The sequence below is a fragment of the Argentina anserina genome, chromosome 4 (assembly GCF_933775445.1).
Source record: "Argentina anserina chromosome 4, drPotAnse1.1, whole genome shotgun sequence".
Lineage (NCBI taxonomy): Eukaryota > Viridiplantae > Streptophyta > Magnoliopsida > Rosales > Rosaceae > Argentina > Argentina anserina.
In genome coordinates, this window is record NC_065875.1 from 270,882 (window position 1) to 293,892 (window position 23,011).

Here is a 23,011-nt window from a genome sequence, read left to right on the forward strand (position 1 = left end):
ATAAATATATTAAATTTAAATTAAAAATGAACAAAAACGATAAATTCGATATAATCCGATATATCTCGATATATCCCCATTATATCCTTATTTTACAAAACTGATATGATGCCGATAACCGTTATTTAGACAATTAGTAATGGTAGATGCTCCTCTATTTTATTTTATTTTTAATTTACTTGAAAATAAAATATAATTACTGTATATTAGCTCATTTGGCGCCTTTTCACTAAACATTCCCGCCAAAAATACGTCTAATCCCTAAAGGCCCCAATTCTACATCTCAGAGCTCAGACTTGGAGGAAAACACATCTGAGGGCTGCAATGGAGATGGACATGGACATGGACGAGCTCCAATTGCTTGAAGCCAACTACCGCCTCTACGAAGAAGATTGCACCGAGCTCGAACCCCCGGAACCCTATCCCGAAGAAGAAGACCAACACCCCACCGCTTCCAAATCGCCACCGCCGATTGACCCTCACCACTCTCCTGAAACCCAAATCAACGGCCACAAGCGTCCGCGGCCGCCAGACGAAACTGCTGAAGCTCCGCCACCGTCTGACGAGAAACGGAGCAGGATCGAAGACGAGGATTGGCTTCGCTACTCGCCGCCACAACAGAGCGACCCTATTCTCGAAGAAACATGTGCTCCGGAGAAGATCCTGTCTAGGTACGCCTCGGAGATCGACGGTGATTTCATTCCGGTGACGGCGCCGGGTTCCGGCGATAGGGTTTATGCCAAGATTCATAGGGTGGAGGTGGAAGAGCGTCCGCACAGATTGCACGGAGCAGCACGATCCCAATCTGCTGGAGGTAGAAACCTAACTTTGGCTTCAGTTGTTGCACTACAGAGTTGGAGGTTCGATTACAGTTTGTAATCCCAGTCTGATTTGTTGCAGGTCTCATTTCGGAACCGATTGATGTTCTACTGCAAAGACTGGAGCAAGAGGCATTTACAAGGGTAATATATGACCGTTTATAATGAACTTATTGTCCCTTATTGTTAAAGCTCAAAGTATATGATTCAGGCTTTTTGAATGCCATACATAGAATTAATTGATATAGTCTGATCGTAGGAGGACCTGCTAAAGCAAAATTGTCTGTTTCCTAGAATGCTTTGCCAAATTCAAAGCGACTTAACTATTAGTAATTTGCTTACTTTTCTCTGATCTTCCCCATGAGATACCAAGTTTCTCTTACAATATTTGTTTGAATATTATAGAATATGATGCATTGAGATCAGACTAGTACTTGGAAAGAATTAGTGCATAAACAAATAACCTGTTTTTTCGGTGTTGAAGGCCTTGCAAGCCAGCTCCAGAGTCACTCAAAGTGATGTGATTCTTCCTGAAACGCCAGTGTTGCATGAACGTCTTTGGGTGGATAAATATGCCCCAAACTCATTTACCGAGCTTCTCAGCGATGAACAGACAAATCGTGAGGTATGCAAGCTGTACTAATGTTTGTTCTGTACTTCATGTTGAAGTTAAGCCTCCAGAAGGGATATATGTTTTTATGTACTTTTTTTAATCTCTAGAAGAGAAGATATCTGCCGCTCATAATCAACTAACTTTATATGGTATTCCCGTTGCAGGTTCTGCTTTGGCTAAAACAATGGGATTCGTGTGTATTTGGATCAGAGATTAGGAGCACATCGGATGAGGTTTTGACTGCTTTAAAACGACATTCTTCTGTCACTCAACATCAGAAACTTTCCGAGTCAAAGTTTCCAAGAGATAACCGAGGATCCAGATGGAATAATGAAAAATATAAGCAATTCAATGGAAAGAGTCATGAAAATACTAATTCTAAAAGCGTTCAAGCGTTGGCAAACAAGTCCCGGTCTACTGGTCTGCCAGAACAAAAGGTAACACATAAGTTGTATAATGTTCAGATATCATTCTTGGTTGCCTGATGAAAATGCATTGCAAAATGTATTTTATGCCTCCTAACATTGAGTTATATTGCTTCAAGTACTTGTGAATTAATTTCCTGACATTAGCTGTAAAGTCAGACTAACACTATTAAATGAGCTCAAGTTAGACAACACTTAGTAAATAAAAAATATGCAATAGGTGTTAAGTCAGAAAGTATAATCAGTTGCAATAAGAAGATGCTTGTGTCTACTATAATGGCTTTTCTTAACTCACTTTTGGAGTTAAAGCTCTAGAAGGCATGTATGGCTACGTATAATTTTCCCTTCCTCAGACGACTTGTAATCATACTTAGCTTTAGTAATGATAACAGAAGCCATAATGTGGTATAGTATTGTATGGTGTTGTGTTTACATGTTTATCTTTTCTACATAGGACTAACTGCTAGATTCATTTATTCACTGACCCGATAACTATGGACACTTCCATCTGAAAGGCATTATCTCCATGCTTAGTTTTGGGAGTTCCAAAAGGATATATCATTTAAAGTATGTTTGTTTTTCTCAATACATCATAAGTTGCACAAGGACACTTCATGTCCACCTGATGAATTCCAATGTTCGGTTTTGCTTCTTAATATTTACAGCTTTCCCAATATTCTCATCTTTTGGAAGGGTAAATTAATAACATAGTGATTGCAGATCCTTTTACTTTGTGGCCCACCTGGGCTCGGAAAGACTACACTTGCACATGTAGCTGCAAAGCATTGTGGATACCGAGTGGTAGAGGTATATTACGTACTTCCTACCAGCCAACACTTAATCAAGAGTAATTATGGCCATATCTTGAATTTTTCTTCAATGCTTTGCGCACATGTCAAAATCTCTCTATATCGTTATAGTTATTATTTGACACCCTCCTTTCTTAATTGTGTGTGTAGTCCAAACTACAGACACACACAGATAAATATAGACAGAGGGCATGAGTAAATATTTCTGGCACTAAATACTAAGTGCTTCCAAAATCACATCCTTTCGTACTAATATGTAGATTTAAACTTCATTTGAGTAAGTATATGTTACTAATTCTTGAAAAGAGAGGATTCTTGCATTTCTTTTTGGAATACCTATGGTTTTACTTATATTCTGACACTTCCCTTGTGTAGAAATAAACAATCGTTTAAAAATTTTATGCTGTTGCCAGTTCAGATTAGAAGAGACTTATTTACTCAATAAGTTTGATGGTTCTTAGGTGAATGCTAGCGATGATCGATCATCATCAACTATCGGAGCTAAAATCCTTGATGTTGTTCAGATGAATACATTGTCAGCCGATTCAAGGGCATCAAGGCCAAAGTGTTTGGTTGGTTATTTTCACTTCCTCCATTTAACTTTTTAATTGTGTGCACATCATGAAATTAACTGTATCTCTGCATCTCTTCCAGGTGATTGACGAAATAGATGGGGCACTGGGTGACGGAAAAGGTGCCGTTGAAGCCATTATAAAAATGGTAATTGACATGGGTAAAAGTTATTCTGTGTTCCAGGAGATTTATCAGTAGCAATGATTCTGGTCTCAGGTTATCATCAAATGATTACGTTGTATTCATCACATTTTGTTCTATTGGTAATAATTAGGCTTTATATTTAGTAATCTACAGTGCCAGGATTAGGGTAGTATCGTGCTAAGAACATAAAAATCATTTTCTTTCTGGTTGTGTACCACTTATTTTTCTTTGCATGATGCTGGCAATATTATTCCTTCCTGAATTGGTTGAGTTGGGACTCAATCTCAAACTTAGGATTAAATGCATTGTCTCATGATTTGTATGCTCATTTGTATGCCCTGATCAGATTGATAAATTTTTCATAATTTCTATAATGTATAAGTTTGAGGATGGATAACTGAAGCTACAGTGCTGATTGTTGTACTCCTTTCTCCGCTTGCTAAATTGAAGTTGTTTTTAGGTGGATAGAAATAATACCTCATTAGTGCTTTATCATATGATTAATTTCTATAATCTTCTTGCACTCAGGTTTCTGCTGATAAGATGTCTGATAAAGAACATGAGACTGTTAATAAAGAACACACATCAGGAAAGGCATCTTCAAAAAAGGGGCCGAAATCTGCAGCCTTGACAAGACCAGTAAGTTGTAAATAATATTCAAGGAGTGCTCCACTTTTGCTGGAGGATATCATAATAAGTTGACTTTGCTTTTGTAGATTATCTGCATATGTAATGACCTATATGCACCTTCACTGAGACCATTACGTCAGATAGCGAAGTAAGTCTTCCTCATCCATCACTCTGTTCATATATCATTGTAATTAATCGTTATCTCTATTGTGAAAGCTTAATGTACAGTTTACTTCTACAAAACCAAGATATAGGGGTTTTTTAGTTATCAATATTTTATATACCTTTGTCATCCCCATTCCAGTTTCAATTAGAATGGCAACAAGTACAACTAGTATTAAATTGGGTCCATGAGGCCGCAACAACATCAATAATTATATATTTTTGTTGATGCGGAGTTGTTGAAGGGTTATTAGCTTGATAACATTACTTACTCTTCAAACGGTTCATGTGTTTGTTCAACCAACATTACTAGTGCCTTTTTTTTTCCTTACATTTTCATTTCAATAATAATGTCAAGAAGTACAGCTAGTTTTAAATTGTCCCCCATGAGGTAATCAAAAGCTCATAGTAAAATATTTGTATTGATGTGGAGTTGTGAAGAATTATTAGCTTGACAACAGTACTTTCTCTTGTACAGGGTTCATGTTTTTGTTCAACCAACAGTGAATCGAGTGGTGAGCAGGTACCTTTGCAGAAAGAAAATCATTTATTGGGCTTACTGTCATGTAACTTGAGATGTTTGGCACAAGTTAGATAGTATAATGCCATAATATACTTTTGTATGCTTGGTTTCGCTTTTGACTAGTTAAACTTGCAAATGTTATCCCATTAAACAACGTGGCTCCAAATCGTGAAATGTGTTATAGTTGAGGTGGTTTGGAGTATTTCTCCGTCCATGTTACAGCCACGTTGGATATCCATCTAAATTGCTTAGTTAGCAACTGGAGTACTGAAATTGTGTTAAATTGGTACTATGGAGATGAAAAGTGGAAAATGGCCTAACCTACATGACTAACGGCATTATTTAGTGTACAAGTAGTTTGTGTTTTTTTTACAAATAGCTCTTTTTCATGTACCCAAAAAAAAAAAATTAAGAACCAAATCATGAAGTAATTAGGATATTTTTGTATATTACCATTAGCATTTTACACATCACTGTGTTCATTATGTTTTGGTATAGCTAGTAAGCTAGGTGATGTACATCTCTTCTCCAAACAATGATTTTTACTTGTATGCACTGTACTTGTTTGTTGGACTGAATTAACGGCACCATCACAAGTTTTCTTCGCACATATTCGTTGAGTTTTCTCAAATTTTGTTAGTTTATTATTGTCTCAAATTTTGTCAATTGTCTATTACAGGCTTAAATATATATGTAACAAGGAAAGAATGAAAACAAGTTCCATTGCACTTACTGTACTGGCAGAGCATACAGGTGATTTATGTGTTCCTTCATTAGGAGTTCACTCCATTCTATTCAACCTTTGACTTCCAAATTTCACACGCCAGCTTTTATGTTACAGAATGTGATATACGTTCATGCTTGAACACTCTTCAGTTCCTGAACAAGAAGAATGAAGCACTCAACACTGTAAGAGTTTTATATGATCGAGCTCTTAAACAGGCATCTATGCTTGATATTTCATATATATGTATGTATGCCTGCACTAATTAAAAAACCTGCATACTAATAGATTCATAATTGTGTGTTCTGTAATCTGTGATAGATAGCTAGCTCTACAATATTAATGAGATAGGGCAGAAAATATTGTTTTGTTGTTGTAATATTTGTGGTTAGGAAGTCCACTTCATAGTAGAAAAGGGGCCTTAACTTGTTTAACCTGAACAGACTGCATTTCGATGCTGTTGCCAGTGTATTCTTTGAAATACCCCTTCTCACACCCCACCCAAAAAAACCAAAATGGCCTTCTTTACTCACCAATATTTATTCATGGAGTCAATGTTTGAGGGTTTTGGGTATCAAATATTTGCAAAACCAGCTGTTAAGGTTCTGGCACATTAACAACCATCACTCATGATGCAAGATCATGTGAGAATGAAGTACCGGACAATCTGTTTGTAGTATTTTGGAAATTCCTGAACTGCCATCTCATTAATAGTTTAAGAGTTCTGCATGATGTTTAGTCCACTGTAAGAAGAATCTATAAAGTCTTCTCGTCCTACTGTAATGGGGAGGTTTTTGAAATTTTAGGGTTAGACGTGAGGATCTCCCACTGCTGAAGTTTCATATTTTGAAGTGCAGTGACTTGACAACTTACACAAGTTTTATTTTCTCATATTTTATTTTTCTTAGTGGGATATTGGCTCTCAAGTGGTTGGTCGAAAGGATGTGTCAAGAGGTGTGTTTGACGTCTGGAAAGAGGTAACATACATAAGTTTGCTTATGTGATTCTGATCTGCTTCATCCATTTCTTGTGTAATCTGATGTTTGAGGATGCTACTCTCTTTTTAGATCTTCCAAAAGAGAAAACCGAAGAGGCAGCAAAAAATGAATAACAGATGTGGAATAATGTCAAATGAATTTGACTCGTTGCATTCTCTCATTTCTCACCGGTATGTTGTAAGTTCCAGCGAGCATAATATACCAACTAATTTCATAAAATAGAACTCCCAACTTACATACTCAATGAATTTGCAGTGGTGACTTCGATTTGATTGTGGATGGTCTTCATGAAAACATTTTGCATCTCCCTTATCATGATCCAGTGATGCAAAAGACTGTAAGTCACCTGATTTGACTATATAGATTACTTCAGATGCAATAAACTAGACATTTGACTGTTTCAATGTCTCTTTTCCAAAGGTCAAATGCTTGAACAGTCTTGGTGTCTCCGACCTTATGAACAAATATATTATGCGCACACAACACATGGCCCTTTATGGTAAAGACTTACATAATCTGTCATCTTTCTGTTGAGAATAATTTCAATATGTTGACTCTTTCTTCGTTGTCTTCCTGCAGCTTACCAGCCTGCTATTGCCATCATTGTACATCGATTAGTAGCCCAAGTGCAGAGACCAAATATTGAGTGGCCAAAATCTTATTACAGGTATATCCAAGGCTGCTATGTTCTGAAGTGTTATAAATATATACATAAAAAGTCTTTGTTTCCTACCTATTTGAATCCCTTGCATAAATTTAGGTACCGGACAATGTTAATGGAAAAAGTGGACAGTTTGAGGTTATGGTACAACACTATTCCACCATATATTTCACGGCATTTGTCAATTAAGTCCTTCGTAGAAGACTCAATTTCATTGCTGTTACACATCCTATCACCCCCAACTCTAAGGATGGTAAGTTACATGCTTTTCTGCTACAATTTTTCCTCAGTTTCTTTTTCTTTTATAGTGAAAAAAAGAAGATCCTTTTAGGAGACTCTGGTTGCAGTTTCAGATATCAGTATGAATAAGTGAATTATAGCATCATTGTATATGTAATCTGTTATTTGATATTGCAGTTATATTTTTCACTAGGTCTGCAAAATCAAGAGGTTTTCAGTCGCTGCCTTGTTTATTTTGCTCTTGTGATCTAACTCTCTTTTGAAAATTGAGATAGTTCGAGTGTCTTTGACAAAACTTATTTTAGTTCTTTGTCTCACGTATTTATGCTTGATTTCAGTAAGTGTTCTCTATTCTTTATTTAACCAATGAATATGCGTACCATAGAATATACCACACAAAACTTCCTCTTTTAGCTACATTGCTGTTATAGTTGGAGAACATGTTGCTAGAGTTTGTCATATCTTTTTCTGTCCACAGATTGATTGAAGAAGTCCTTAGAATCTGCCCTTGATGAAATACACTTTTGGACAATGTGGATGTCCATTTATGGATGATGTTTTTTCATTTTCTCTTTAATTCCTCTGTTGCTTATGCCAACATAAGCCAAAAACTAAAGAAAACAAAAGAATTTTTATGAAATCGCATAGACTGTTACCTTGGTTTTAACTTTCAACTCTCTCTCTCTCTCTTTGTCACAAAATTTTTGCTTGTTTTAAAATATCTTGATCATTCTCATTCCAAGCAAAAGACTTTCGTTTATTTATTTGTTTATATTTGAATAATACTTCCGTTTATTACAGTTGAGTGGACATGTTAATTACGTTTGTCCCTTGTTGAGATTTCCAGTACCATAGCTTTGAGAATACAGATCTATTATAAGAGAGGCATATCAGTGAAACTATCTTTATTTTCTTGTGGTAGAATCATATATTTTTGCCATTTTCTTGTCTCTCTCTATATGCATGCCTGTTTGTATTACATAAATGAAGTAATGTTGTCTCCTGGTCATTGTTATTGTTTATGATATAATCTGGTATCTTTCACAGGCCGCTTTGCACTTACTATCAGAGAAGGAGAAGAATGATCTGGCTCAGTTAGTTAGCACGATGGTCTCCTATTCTATAACACATAAAGGGATAAAATCTGATTCTGTGCCTGGCAATCTTGGACATCAAACAGCTGATGTGTTAGAGCTATCCTTTGATCCCCCCATTAATGGCTTCATCAACTTTCAGGTTTGAGCTTTGTTTTACTTATTATATATTTCTTACAATCAGTTAGGTTGTAGCATGTGTTTTACTTCATCTTATCAATCTTACTTATCATATCTTTTGTACAATCTATTAGGGCTACAGATCTGGTCATCATGCACTTGCCTCAACTATGAAACAGATGTTGGCGCACGAGGTGAGTGATGAAAATTTCAAAGTTTAGTAATGTATCCAACTCTTTACAAAAAAGTGGATGTTTTATTGTTTAATCACAAGAAAAATGCTAATTATGTCGGCTGAGTTGCTGACTTCTTACCTATCTGACTCTTTAAGGCATTGGTTTTTACTGAACTTAAAGTCACATATTTCTTCTTCTTCTTCTTCCCTTCGTTGAGTTAGTCCTTTTTTGTCAGGTTGAAAAGCAAAGGATTTTGCAAGCAAGCATTGGGAGATCTTCACAGTTGACAGATGGATACAACAAGGAAAACGATGCTTCTTTAGGGCTAGAAACTAGGAGAATAAAATCTGGTATAGCTGATCATTTTGGTGCACCTGCTGCGAAAAATGGAAAATCAGAAAGCACACCTAGTACTTCTGCTGCTTTACCCAACTTGGGCACCAGGAATAATCCAGCAAGCACAAAGTTAAACTCTTCTGGATGTATGAGAAAGTCGTCTGGTAGTTCCTCTAGCTTCTTTGATAGGTACTGTCTATTATTCTATACCTATATGCTTATTTGTATTTCTTTCTTCTATGTTCGTCGCTGGCTCCACTACGTCTACCAGTAGTCGACATCATTATCTATTTTCACCTATTCTTTCCATCAAAAGTTTTGAAGTACTGCTTTATCTGAGGATTTTGAGGTTAAATATTTGCAACCAAGACTTTGTCTTGAAAAGTGGGTCTTTATTGATCTCTAGTATTAAAAGACCAGGAACCTGGGTCTCTCAGAATGGCATGGTGCGTTTTATATGTCTTCCTGGTCTCATCTCTTGTATTCTTGAAACTAGGTTTAGAAAGCTTGGTAAAGGTTCTCAGAACACTGCTGACGCTGCGCGGAAGGAAGCAACCTCTGAGAGAGATTCACGTCCTTTGGTCTTTAGATTTAACGAGGTACATAATCATAGTTCTTAAATTTCGTCATCAGTTAATTTCAAATATTACACATCATTAAGGTTCATACACTTGTATGCTGGTATAGTGACATATTAATTGCACTTCATGCCTCATATTTTGCTGCACTAATAATGGCTTTCCCAATTCATTTTAGAGGAAGATCATTATGCGACTACAATATTACATTGTAGCAGTAACATAGATTGGGGAAAATGTACTTATCAGATGCAATTCTAGTTGTGTCTACTGTCTACATAGTGTTAGAAATTAAGGACATCGCTACCTGTTAGACTTTCTGCTTTTGAAGTGAGTTTTTTTCTTTCTTTTATCCGACAAAACCATAGTACTTCAATGTGTGTGCCCCCGCATAACTTGTTAATTTCGTCTATAGCATGGTTTGCATCTGTGCTTCAGAAGCAGAAAAGTAGTAACGGATTCTTTTCCCAATTTAATCGAGGGCATTCTAGATGACTATCTTTAACTTCATGGGTGCCAAAGTAGTCAAAGCATGCATATCGACGCTCTTTGCTTTACTCTGGAGTACATATCTTAGCTGCGACTTGTAGCTCTAAAGAGGAAAAAGAAACAAATGTGAAATGTGAAGTCTGTCCTTTCTCACTAGTGAATTGAACTGGGCAGGGGTTAGGGTAAAAAGGAATATAACAATCTGGCTGTTGATTTCTTATGTTTCATGTTCCATTCATTTCAGGGCTTTACAAATGCAGTTAAAAGGCCAGTTCGTGTTCGGGAATTTCTGACCTAATGATCTAGGCTCTCTTAAGCATCATGGTATATTCACATGTATATTTTGTTATAACTTATAAGAATATAAGTAATTCTTTAATATATAGTAGATTAACCTTTTAATCTCTGCGGTGTTCTATTTGGTAGATTTCACTATGATCGCCCTGTCTCCTTGGCCGGAGACTGCAAATGATGGGAATTGTCTTATATTTTCCAAAAGTTTGTAGATGTGTTCTTATATTTGATGCCGTTTTCGTAGAGATACGTTTTTCCCCCAAGCAAAACCAAAACACAGATGGCTATAGTGAGGAGAATAATTTCCCTTAACACTATCTTTTGTACATTAACATGCATGTATAATGTTTGGAAAATTTACAGGGATTTGTAGGATCAATCATCTAAATCTCTAGACAAAACCTTCACTGGTAGTAGCTATGCATACTTATGGTACATGAGTCGTGGTACCACATGAAATTACAGTGTTGTTCGTTTTCGGATACCAGAAAATTGTTGACATGTCTGTCATTATTAAAATAGAATTACTATTACTGTTATTATTATATCTTCAAATCTCCAGCACCAACAGCAGCCAAACTGCCGCCCGGAGGATTGAGTAGCAGCCAAAGCAAAGATACTGTGATTGCGAGTAGTCCCGCCCATACATAAACGATAGTAGGTATCCTTCCTCTCCTTCCCATCAAGCCTTTCATAAATGGGTACATGTGAGCCAACACCCAAAAACTGAAGAAGAGTCCTCCTAGTAGCTTATTCCACTGGGGTATGACGGCGTATAAGGTCCTTGATATTCCAATGACAGCTGCAATAATGTTGGTGACTATTATCAATATTGGCATGATGAAGAGACTTGTCCATTTGACGATGTAAAGATCAGCGTAAATGTCATCTTCGTCTTCGCCGGCAGACTTGGAGGTTAAGGTGAAGGAAATTTCGATGCCTGCTATGACTTTGAGGAGTCCCTGGATGACAGCAGCAAGGTGAGCACTGGTTCCACCAATGCACCAAAACTGCTCATTACGCCACCATTCCTCAAGACCAATGCCTGACCATCTGACTTCAAGTATGGAGATGAGAACGAGACATACTGATATGGTAAGGAGGTAGCAAAGGAAGGGGATACTTAGACCTGACACTATGAATTGTCCTGTAAAGAGGCAAAGCGCTGGGAGGAAACAATAAACCACCAGAAATATGGAGGTGAAGGGATAAATGCCGACATTGAGGTATGCAACACGCTGTAGAAACTTGAGGCGTCGGCACGCCAGGAATGCATTGTTTCTAGAGTAGAAGATTTCTACTGAACCAGTAGCCCATCGGAGAACCTGGTGCAATCTGTCTGTCAGGTTGATAGGGGCAGTGCCACGGAATGCGTCACGCTTAGTTATGCAATACACAGACCGCCAACCACGATTGTGCATTCGATAACCTGTCACCACATCCTCTGTCACCGATCCATAAATCCAACCTATCCTATCTCCCCATTCTGTGTTTTCCTCAAACCTGTACATGCATACATCCACATTTTAGAATTTAAGTAGTATATGCATGTATGCAATAGTTAGTTAGCTAGAAGAAACTGAACATACCAGCAGGATATAACAGCCACTGCTTCGGCAACAGTGTGTGCATCAAGTGGGGGTCGTGGTTCGAGTAGTGCGCCAGGAGGGCGGCCATTCTTGACTGATTCATGATCAGCTAGAGGCCGTCCTTGATACTCAGCAACAGGTATGGAATCAGTGAATACTTGGGAATTTCCAAACTTCTTTGGGAGTCCCAAGTCGGGGTGATCATCAGTTGCTAGAGGCTCTGCCTCGTCTACTTCTTCAGAAGGCCGTAATCTGATAGAATCATGAGTTTGATACTGTGGTGCTGGAGCTTTCTTTTGGCCAAACACCCCCAAGTACTCAGTCGCCCTTGGCGGGTGGAAGCCGTAGAGTGCAAAACGCCTGAACATGCACCCAGTTCCCACGTACACTGGCCCTTGCAGACCGTCCAAGGCTCTCATATTTCCATCAAAGAAGACTGTGTTATGATTAGCATAACGGTCAGATGGATCAATCCCTTCGAATCTCTGGGGAAACTGTATGTAGCAAATTCGATCTCCTCCACGGTCCATCATGAAGCACATTCCTTCTTTTATAGCCTTAGAGTTATAGACATAGTGGTCGCAATCGAGATTGAGTATAAAGGCGCCATTAGACAATACTGCTGATGCTCTAACCATGGCATTCATGGCTCCTGCCTTCTTGTTGTGGTCGTAGCCAGGTCGCTTCTCCCTGGACACGTAGGCAAACATGGGGACCCGAATGTCCACTCCGGTGAAGTCTAACTTTTTCTCGTCAGGAAAACCCATTACGGGCTCCGGATCCGGGAATTTACTCATCACCTGTAAGATGCCAGCATGGTCTCCTTTTTTGTGATCGGCAGTAGGTTCCAGCCATGTCCCCGGCCAGTGTGTTCCGTCCGCCATCCATGTGGCCTTGGGGGCTGTGGAAGCTGCCTGATCAGCACTAATGTTATCACCCGATGGCTCTATGGATCGAGCTGATCCACCAGTGCTTGTTTCCTTTGTGAGCTTCCTTTCTTCTCTCGCATTGTGCACTTCACATCGCTTCCGTATTACATCAGGCAGACCGTTGATCCTCACCTTGAACTCATCATATTCTCTCTTGATCCAACGCCTGTCCTTGACAAAATCAGGCCGCTTCTTGTTCTTGGTTGGGTCTACCTTGCTGTTGAAGTAACTATCCGGGTTCCTTGGCTCTATGTTGTGTTTACGGCAGAAGGGTACCCATACCTGCACCATTAGTAGGAGTTAATTAGTCAGCTTATATTTCATACATTGCATGTCGAGAATGAAATCCATAATTACGTACCTCAGCAAAGGCTACAGCCTCGGCCATGGCCTCAAATGTGAGAATAGCACCACCATCATCTGAAATGTAGACTGCAAGTTTCTCCACAGGGTAGTCAACAGCAAGGATGGAAAGCATAGTATTGGCCGTGACAAGCGGCGGTTCCTTTTCTGGATCAGCAGTGGAGACGAAAACATCGACACCAGGCAGATCAGACCTTCCGGTGGGGTTCGCTGGTGAGGGCTGCTCAAACTTGTCATGTAAAGCAGCCAAGTCTGTGGCACGGTTTATGGGATTCATTTTGGGCAGTATGTCTAGTATCCACGAGAAAGCAAACCAAATCTCACAAACTATGGAAATCCCCCATAGCCACATTGCATCTGGGTTTGGATTCTGTACTCGCCATGTAAGGAAAAACGCTAGTATTATCAGACGAATCACCACCAATAACCTAGATTACAAGAGCACCAATTATTTATTATTTATTATTTATTATTATCGATGATCAAGGAAAACAATTTTAGATTATCTTGTTTGAATCGAAAGAATATAATAATGATAATACTTACCGGTAAGGGCTAAGAATAGCAGGAGGAATTGAAACCTTCCTGGTGAGCGGCTTCCATGGCTTATCGTCAATGAAGTCCTGCATGTTCATTTCGCCATTGGCCCCATTATACGAGTCCTCGTCCTTCTGCGACCAGAACGCATTTCCGATACCGTACGTTCCCTTGGTCTCAAACAGCCAACGGTTGTGATCAAAGTCCCCAGTTTGGCTTCTCAACAATATTGATTTGTTATTAGAGGAGTTCATTACCGACATTCTCCTATCCATTTTCGACCCTTCGCCGCCTCCGCCACCCTCGTGCCGTCGTCTCGACTCTGTCCCGAACCGTGACGCCCCGTAAGGCGCCTGATTACTGTCAGGCTTGGATTCCTCTCCGGGCTGGTTGTCCGGCGTCGGCGGCATCATCACCGTGTAATTGATGTAGTCATTTTCGCCTGACATTTCTCCGCTCATGTCTAAGTCATCATCCCTGGACAAGCTCATCACGCGCCCGCTCGACGTGCGGCGAGCAAATTTAACTGCCGAAGACGGTGGCCGGCCGACGGATGATGGTGAGTTCGGCAATGTTTTCTTGTTTGATGAAGTTGACATCACCACTCTTGACTAGTTTTGGAGTTGATCGATCTACTTGTGCCCTTCCATATGGCTTTTGCATGCACGTCAAGTAGATCGAGGAAAATTACGTAAGAAGTTATATACGCAGTTTCATGCATGCATAAATAGTTGACTTGATTTGAATTGAATTGAAGGTGATGATATGAATTAAAAAGAAAGTGAGGAGATGAATAGTGGAATTGGATATATGTTGTTGGTTCAAAGAGGAGTATGGGGCTAGCTGAATTGGGAAGCCAAATATGGTTCAAAACTTGAGTGGCCCTTAATTTGCTTCTATCTTTAGCTTCTAACTGCAGCAGTAAATAAATGGCACTCCCTTGTTTTAATCCCAGTCTCATAGTCGGTAAGGCGCGTATCTAATGTGTTAGTCTCATTTCAGGTTTAGAAATTAAATCATGAATATAGGGTTGATTTGGTGTTTTCATTTTCGGACTATAAAGTTTAAACTCTCCCCGTTTTGCCAAATAGTTTGGAAAATATAAACCATGATTTAGAGACCCCCAGGGAAATCATTAAGATGAGTCAAAGAGCAGTAGACTCTTCAGTCACTTTTAGTATAAAAATCTTCCGAATCGCTGCATGTATTCGTCCATGATGGAGATTCGATCGAGTTTCAAGCATCAAGATGAATACGCAACTCTATTTTAAGTACTGGATTCAAGTTGGTACTTTGGATTTTCAATTACGTACGCTAGTAAGAGTTGACTCAGTTTGTTACTAGTACTACGCACGTACCAAGTTAAATCTAGGGTTTAGAGAGAACTCGAGGTCGAGGTTTCATGAAGAGGAAAGAGTACAAGGAAGATGGCCAACGGGAGGCGCAATAAACTACGATTGGAAGGAACTACTTGCAAGTAAAACTACCTAGTTAGTGAAATAATGACTTGAACGCTAGCTAGCTAGCTTGCCTAGATCATCACAAGTTGATCGACTTGATTAAGAATTTTATTAGTTTTGTTTTTGGTCTGAATATTAGTTTTGTTGATATAGGTCAATTCATTAAGGTAGATTACAATGATCGGAATAACTAAACTCGTGCCAGATCGCTATTGCTAACGAAGAAAGATCGATCTATCAGAACCTAGAAACAGAGAAGGCCGGGCAACTTGTCTGACAACTTATGCGACTCCATCGTTCTGAAACTAGACAAGTAGATAACTCACATCGTATTAATATATAATATCATGTCCTGATTGACCTCATAATCAATTCCAAGTTATTAAGAATAATCACACTCCACACTATAAGGTAGAAAACTATATATTGATACAACTCATACAAGTATATGTCATCAACTTTGTTTTAGTTGGGTTTCGGTTGAGTCGGCCTAATCTCAATGCCATGGATAACAAGTCCAAACTTCCAAATCCCTGATTCAATCTCCTTGACACCCACCTCAACCAAGCAACAGTCATCATCACTTTGGCCACAATTAAACTCTCCTATCTTAATCTCCATCCAGCCATCGTTTCTTTCCATTGGAAAATGTTGCCGCTTTCCAAAACTATTATCCATTGATGATGCACCGGCAGCAGGCATTCTTGTGGATATCAACAACTCTGCATCCTCTTCGTCATGAGCTTCAATCAAAGTTCCTTCAGTTACGAAAAATTTAACTGAAAGCTTGACCGGAAAGGTTTCATAATAATTCTGTCCAGTTCCTGCGTAATTAGTGGCTTCGTCGGAGAACATGTAAACCAAGTGTCCAGCATAAGCTGTGTTTGGAGACAGGGATCGCATCTCCATTCTACCATAAATCTCAAGCCAACAGACAGAGCGTAGATAAGCCACCTCAGCAAATCTGCAAAATGCAAATTGCAGATGCATGATCCATGTATTATATATATATATATATCTGTGTGTGTATCAATGACAGATGCGCTAAAAGAGATTAGGATAGATATATAACCTGGAATGAGGCACAGAAATCCACTCCCAGTAAGCTGGGGTGTCTCCCCAGGCTATGAGTACACGTCTGGCTCCCAGCGTAAAACATTTCTTGCCACTCAATTTATCTATTGCAAAACTCTTGGATAGATACAAAGAGAAATTACAAACGTACATACATATTAACATATACCCTAGAAATCCTTCACAAGTTGACATTCAGCCATTAAAATTCATTTATAATTAAGATTGCAAAAATTGTTATCTAATGATCGATTCCGATATATATATATATATATATATATATATATGTTTTGTATCAAAAGATCATTAACAAGGGAGAATGGAAATGATTACCAGATTACCATCGTCGAGGAAGATGGGAGAATCACAGAGACGAAAGTAGAGTTCCATCTTAGAGGTGAAGGTGACGGGAGAAACAGATCGGGAGATGATGTCACGGTGATCGGACGGTAAAAAACGCTCCCAAACAACTTGAGATTGAGCGGCGGATCCAAACGCAGAGGAGACGAGGGCTGATCGGCAAGCATCTTTTGGGGAGGTTAGAGAAAGAATACAGGCTATGCACTCTTCTGATAGTCTTTCTAATCCCACCATTTTTTATCAATCATCCAGAAACAAAAACTAACCGACCTACCTACTTTGGAAGAAACCCTAACAAAATATATATCGTATGTATCGCAGTAACATTGTTTTTATACTGACTCACAATTCAACCACGACGCATCAAATTAAACTTCCTCTTTTGGAAAAGAATTCATCAAGTAGATGGGTAATTTGGTCATCACAGAATATAGAGTACGACAAAGGGAGTGCACGAGAGTGCAAACTTTTTGATATGAGAATGAAAATTGCAAATGACAAATGGGGTGTCAATCAACCTAAATAATTTATTTTCAACTTTTATGTGTTCAAATGATTTCTTTTAGATTGGCGTACATACGAATTTTTAAGTTGTGAGAACAAATGAAATTACACCAATCAGGCAATTATGGAGATAGGTCCGCTAAGTTTATTGGTTATTATGTCCTTCAATTCTTGTAGTTGATATATTGTGAAGTGAGAAGCAACAAAAGTTAGTAACTAATTTTTAGCAACATGTACAATATTGACTCTTTATAAAGTTTAGACGAAAAAGATAGAAAAAATAGAAGTGTGGCTTGTAAAATAGAGAGTGTAAATTTCACTCCCCAAAATGTGAAACACAACGTTTATCATAAATGAAAAGCATATGCATTTCTACCATCTGGTATGTACTAAGAGACTTATTATTGAGTTGATGACAGCTTTAGCAACGACGAGGTTTACTAACTGATGATGTTTTACAACGACGAAGTTTTTCACTTCCATCTCGTTGCTCATTTTATGGAAGTTATGCGGAATTGGGTACACATCTTCTTTTGCATTGTTATGAAATTATGGCTTTATGAAAATGAGTTTGCCTTCTATTTTCTCATTCATTCTCGCCTTGGGGTACCCTTGATGAAGTGTTTAATGGTGTTGGTGTTTCAGCGTTCCCAAAACCTAAACATCGACTTTGGTTTCTAGTCTCCTATAATTTAATTTGGTTTATTTGGATCACTAGGAATCTGGTGCGTTTCGAATGTAAGATTTGTTGGAAGCCCAACATTATCTTTTGGAATTGTTCAGAGAGTCTGCTCTGCATTCTTTTCATCCTTACAAGAAGTATCACGATATGTCTATTTTCTCTATTCTTGGTATCTCACAACTGTCTGCCAATGTTACCAGTTTCATCTCGTTCTTTAATTCAGGGTTTCTTGGCTGAGGGTTTACTATTTGTTGGAATTTATCAGACATAAGAAGTCAGATTCTTTTATCCCCTCATTTGTTAAATAAATAATAATAATAATAATAATAATAATAAAAGATGACAACTTTAGCAGCTTTCTAGCTATGTCCTACATATGTAGATTATGCCTAAGCTCAATGCCTTCCACAATGAGTCCGCCCTTAGCTAGGCACCCCACTCTCAGTTTCCCTCAGAAGAAACTCCACAGTAGCATCTTGGTTGAAAATTTCACCCAACTCCATCTCCATCCATCCATCTCCTCTGCTTCGAGCTTCTGGAGGCAGCACTTCCTCTGGCTGGTCTGCTAGGACGGCTACAACTTCATTTTGATTATTGTTGACACGCACCGTTGTTATTCTTCTGGGATCTGATATACGTACAAGGTAAGCTACATATGTTGTTCGAGGGGACATAATTTTAGTGTCAATGTATCCCTTAATCTCAAGCCACCATACAAGTCTGAGCTCAGCCACATGGGAGAACCTGTCATTCACATATGCATAAATAATGCATCAAAAATTCAATTGAATGATTATAGTTAAGATTCACATCCTCTTCTGATAGGGGGCAAAATAAGCGTCTGACAAACAATCATTATACTAACCAAGAATGAAGTGTCCATACCAAAGAAGAAAAGGGAAAGATCAATCAATGGAGAAAGAGAATACCTATAATTCACAAATGCATCAAAATTTTAAAAGGTTAGTTGATCATAACATCTTGTATGAATGATCATGGCATATGTAACTTGCAAATAAGGATCGCAGATTAGACATGAACTGAATGAGGGTCTAGGTACTTTAGTGTTCTCTAATTGGAGGGAGACATATACGGAAAATCATACTGTTGTAGTGTTGTAGCATGATGCTCGGCAGGGAGGTCTTAACAAACACTTCCTTTAATATACAAGAAAGGTTTGGTCTTTAGTTATACGCAAACACGTCCTTCGATCAATTCAAGGAGTCCATTTTCAAAAAGGCTAAGGGGGATCTGTAATTCTGTATGGCCATGGAGCCACGCTAGCTCCAAATTTGGCCGGGGCAACCCTTCAGAGTTCAGATTCACCTAGTATAATCCAGCACCCTCACAGTACTGTCACACATCGACCTACCACAGCTCCACAAGCTAGATAATATAGGTTTGAAATTCAAATTCACCTAACAGACTATAATTTGCTTTCACGATTAATTGGTAAGCCCCAATAACTGAACTGAAACGATCAGGTCATCATGCAAGTAAATAGCAGAAACCAAATAGTTTTATGGCAGGCAAGGCAAGATCTAACAATATATACCACACACAAAATCACCGACCTGGATAGAGGTAGAGAATTCCATTCCCAGTAATCTGAATTTTCTGCCCATGTAAAATTCAACAGTCTGACTCCCAGCATCCAACATTTTTTACCACTCAATTTATCCAAAACGAAATTAACTCTGCATGGTGATCATCGATCAGCACAAGAAACAATCTCCAGATTGCCGTCGTCGAGAAAGATGGGGGAGTCGCAGAGACGGAAATAGAGGTCCTTGTTAGAGAGAGAGAGAGAGAGAGAGAGAGAGAGAGAGAGAGAGGAGAGTGATGGCAGACGAGGAGACACGGATCGAGAGATGATATGACGATAGTCATGGGGTAACAAAAAGTTGCCAAAGAGTTTGGGATTGCGCGGCGGATCGAAAGGCGGAGGAGACGGAGGCTGATCGGCAAGCGTCTTTGGGGGACGTCAGGGAAAGAACATGGGCCATGCATTCCTCCGGTAACCTCTCTAACTGTGTTAACTCCACATTCTCACATTCTCACTTGTGTTGTTTCATATTCATCATAATTTCACAACCCTACATATATATTCCATCTTGATTTTGGCCTTCGGAACTTCAACACGTCACATGGTTGCTCTCTATCTCGCTTATTATTATCATGAGCTACCATACCATCCATACCACCAACTTCCACTTAACAAAGAGAGCTAGACTATGCCAATTTCCACTTGACAAAGGGAGACTATGCCGATAGACCAAAACCATTAATTTAGAACATGAGTTTTTTTACGTGCTCTCAGTATTTAACATTGTCACAAATATATGTAGGTGAAAAGACGCATAGCATTTATCTATGTGTGTGGGAACTAAGGGTCGGGGCAAATTTGCTTCCAATATGAAGCTGATAGGAGCTTTATTTTGTGTACATATCATGGAATAATCAAGTACAATGAGGGCGGAAAGTAAAGAGTTACTTGCATATATGTATGTTTTCACAATGTACAAACTTACATATGGACAGGCCTTAGCTCAATACCTTCAACAATGAGGCCGCTCTTTAGGTTATCAACTTCCGTTACACTGCATTCTACAACATCAACAGCATCATCATTTCCTTTTTGTTCAATGAAGAATTGACCCATCTCAATCTCCATCCACCCATCTCCTCTATGTCGAGCCCGCTGAGGCATAGGGTCTAGGATCACACGATGCACACTCACAACTGCACTTTGTTGATAATTGATGCGCAACACAATAGGTGTTCTTGCCAGCCCCGATCTTACTTCTGAGAGCTGATACACAAGGTAAGCTGCATAGGTTGTTCCTGCAGATAAGTTCTTAGTCCATATGCACGCCTTGATGTCAAGCCACCATACAAGTTTGAGCTTAGCCACTTCAGAGAACCTGCCATACATCCACGTATATAATTAACTACTAATTATAACACAGGACAATCAATATACGTACGTACCAAGTTCCACGTACATAAGGGAATTGTATATATACCTGGAGTGTGGTAGAGTCATCCATTGCCAGTAAGTGGGTGTATCTGCCCATGCAATTGAAAGCCCTCTTGCACCTACCATATAACATATCTTGCCGCTCTGCCTATCTAGTGCAAAGCTCTGCAGCAAAGAGTTAGTGATCAATAATCATTGTAACCTTTAACCCTAGAGGCATACATCACCAATATCTTGTTTAAAGGCTCAAGAAGTCAAGATCGTAGCTTCATTAGTTCCTTAATTAAACACATTTAGCTTGAATGCTCCTTAGTTAAGTGTACGTACCATTTATATTTATTCTTATCCCTCCAATATTCAAAATTGTTTAATGCTCTAGTTAAATTGACTGGTGGATTCCATTTCCTTTGAGAGTTTGAGGTAGCTAGTGAATAGCAATTGCGAATTGACCCTATTTCGATTCACTTTAGTCGATCGCTGCGTGCTACCAGAGACTGATCGATCTTCCTCTCTATTCTAGATCATCCATTTCCTAGGAGTCATCAAAATTTTCCAGGATTGTAAACACCCGGCCCAAAAGTAAATCGAAGCTAGCTAGGAAGTAATTCAATCTGTTAAACTGGCAAAAATATTATAGAGGTATGCAGAACAAAGATGTCATGAAAGAGTGACATAAGTGAAGTTGAAGTACCATGTGGCCGTTGGCAATGATGATGGGGTGGGTACAGAGATGGAAGTAGAGATCCTTCTTGGGCATGGAAAACAAAGAAGAGGAGGATGGAGATTGGGAGATGATGTGCTTATAATGGGGAGGAAGAAGCCTATCCCAGACAATATCAGAATCGGCAGCATGCTTAAAGAGACGAGACACGGCACATGATCTGCAGGCATCCCCGGCCGACGTAAAGCCTATGATGTGTGAGGCGCACTCCACAGGCAACCTCTTCATTTCTCCTCTTCTTCTTCTTCGCATCCGTGATGATCGAGTTGTTGAGTTGTCAATAAAATATCTAACCAGCTGTACTATGCAGGTTGGCGAAGACGTGGACTAATTATCACATCAGCAAATCTTTTTCGCAGTACTATGCGGGTTGTCAATAAAATATCTTTTTCGCATCCTCTGCTCCTTCTTCTTATTCTTCTATTTTTCTATTTTGAAGAGAAAAGTCAGCAAATCTGATTATCACATCAGCATCGTACAATGTATGACCGACCTTCTCTGTCTGGACTTGGTCGACTTGGTGTCAGGGAGAACTCAACCCTACTTTTTTTTATGATTATTAATCAAAGAGGGAGACAAATAACCTCATCTCCTATTTCTGATAAATTCCGACAAAAAGAATAAATAAAAGCTCAATCCGGCATGTATATACTCAAGAATATAAATATAAAAATCTCTAGCAAATAGCAAACCCTCAGCTAATAAACGCTTAATTAAAAGACGGGATGAAACTGGTAACATTGGCAGACAGTTGTGAGATACCAAGAATAGAGAAAATAGACATATCGTGATACTTCTTGTAAGGATGAAAAAAGTACAGAGTAAACTCTTTAAACAATTTCAAAAGATGACGTTGGTCTTGTTGTGCGGAAGCGTAAACAAACAGCAATATTGATATGGAACAATAAAGAAAAGAAAACACAAGGACACAAGATTTATAGTGGTTCACTCAATCAATGTGATTGAGCTACGTCCACTTTCGGAGCAGGCGAGAAATTCTACTATGATCAATTTGAGAAAATACAATAGAGTTTTGTACTAAAACTCTCTAATCCCAAAACCCCAAATAGCTGCTCTTCTCTCTGAATGAAGAAGACTCACCTGTAGGTTAATTACAAATATTCAACTCATTTTTCTTATGTCTTGCGGCAGCATGTGTGTATCTCACCCCTAGAACCCTTAGGTTACATACATATATATATCAACCTAATTAACCTAAGCATGCAGTCCACGTGATCAAATTGGGCTGCAACAATATGGGTCAAAGACCAATTCAATTAAAGCCAATAATCAATAATCTCCACCTTGACTTTACTTGATGTTAATTCTTCATAATAGAACTTCAATACAATCGCCGCTCCGACATCCCCGTAGGGATCAAATGCTACAAACACCAATGCTTGAA

General features: G+C 38.9%; 4 protein-coding genes and 1 pseudogene across 4 annotated transcripts; 1 reads left to right on the forward strand and 4 right to left on the reverse strand.

The window, feature by feature from the left end:
* The first annotated feature begins 317 nt into the window (after positions 1–317).
* LOC126792944 (uncharacterized) lies at positions 318–10,652 on the forward strand. Its single transcript, XM_050519467.1, has 23 exons — positions 318–814; positions 901–962; positions 1,303–1,443; positions 1,596–1,868; positions 2,577–2,663; positions 3,127–3,237; positions 3,320–3,385; positions 3,911–4,021; positions 4,099–4,160; positions 4,653–4,697; positions 5,377–5,450; positions 5,539–5,606; positions 6,330–6,398; positions 6,489–6,589; positions 6,675–6,756; positions 6,840–6,918; positions 6,999–7,086; positions 7,180–7,333; positions 8,368–8,556; positions 8,669–8,728; positions 8,946–9,235; positions 9,543–9,645; positions 10,358–10,652. The coding sequence occupies exons 1-23, from the start codon at positions 325–327 to the stop codon at positions 10,409–10,411; spliced, it is 2,859 nt and encodes a 952-aa protein (XP_050375424.1). The 5' UTR covers positions 318–324; the 3' UTR covers positions 10,412–10,652.
* Positions 10,653–10,949: 297 nt separating this feature from the next.
* LOC126792943 (cellulose synthase-like protein D1) lies at positions 10,950–14,424 on the reverse strand. The gene is made up of 4 exons (XM_050519466.1): positions 13,835–14,424; positions 13,287–13,716; positions 11,997–13,207; positions 10,950–11,910 (listed from the first exon to the last, which is right to left on the reverse strand). Exons 1-4 carry the CDS (start codon positions 14,422–14,424, stop codon positions 10,950–10,952), a joined length of 3,192 nt encoding a protein of 1,063 aa, XP_050375423.1.
* A 1,326-nt stretch (positions 14,425–15,750) lies between these two features.
* LOC126792945 (putative F-box protein PP2-B12) lies at positions 15,751–16,953 on the reverse strand. The gene is made up of 3 exons (XM_050519468.1): positions 16,693–16,953; positions 16,358–16,476; positions 15,751–16,249 (listed from the first exon to the last, which is right to left on the reverse strand). Exons 1-3 carry the CDS (start codon positions 16,951–16,953, stop codon positions 15,751–15,753), a joined length of 879 nt encoding a protein of 292 aa, XP_050375425.1.
* Positions 16,954–18,327: 1,374 nt separating this feature from the next.
* Positions 18,328–20,190, reverse strand: LOC126790708 (putative F-box protein PP2-B12; annotated as a pseudogene).
* A 187-nt stretch (positions 20,191–20,377) lies between these two features.
* On the reverse strand, positions 20,378–21,893 carry LOC126792946 (putative F-box protein PP2-B12). The gene is made up of 3 exons (XM_050519469.1): positions 21,577–21,893; positions 20,932–21,050; positions 20,378–20,829 (listed from the first exon to the last, which is right to left on the reverse strand). The coding sequence occupies exons 1-3, from the start codon at positions 21,856–21,858 to the stop codon at positions 20,433–20,435; spliced, it is 798 nt and encodes a 265-aa protein (XP_050375426.1). The 5' UTR covers positions 21,859–21,893; the 3' UTR covers positions 20,378–20,432.
* Between the last annotated feature and the right edge of the window lie 1,118 nt (positions 21,894–23,011).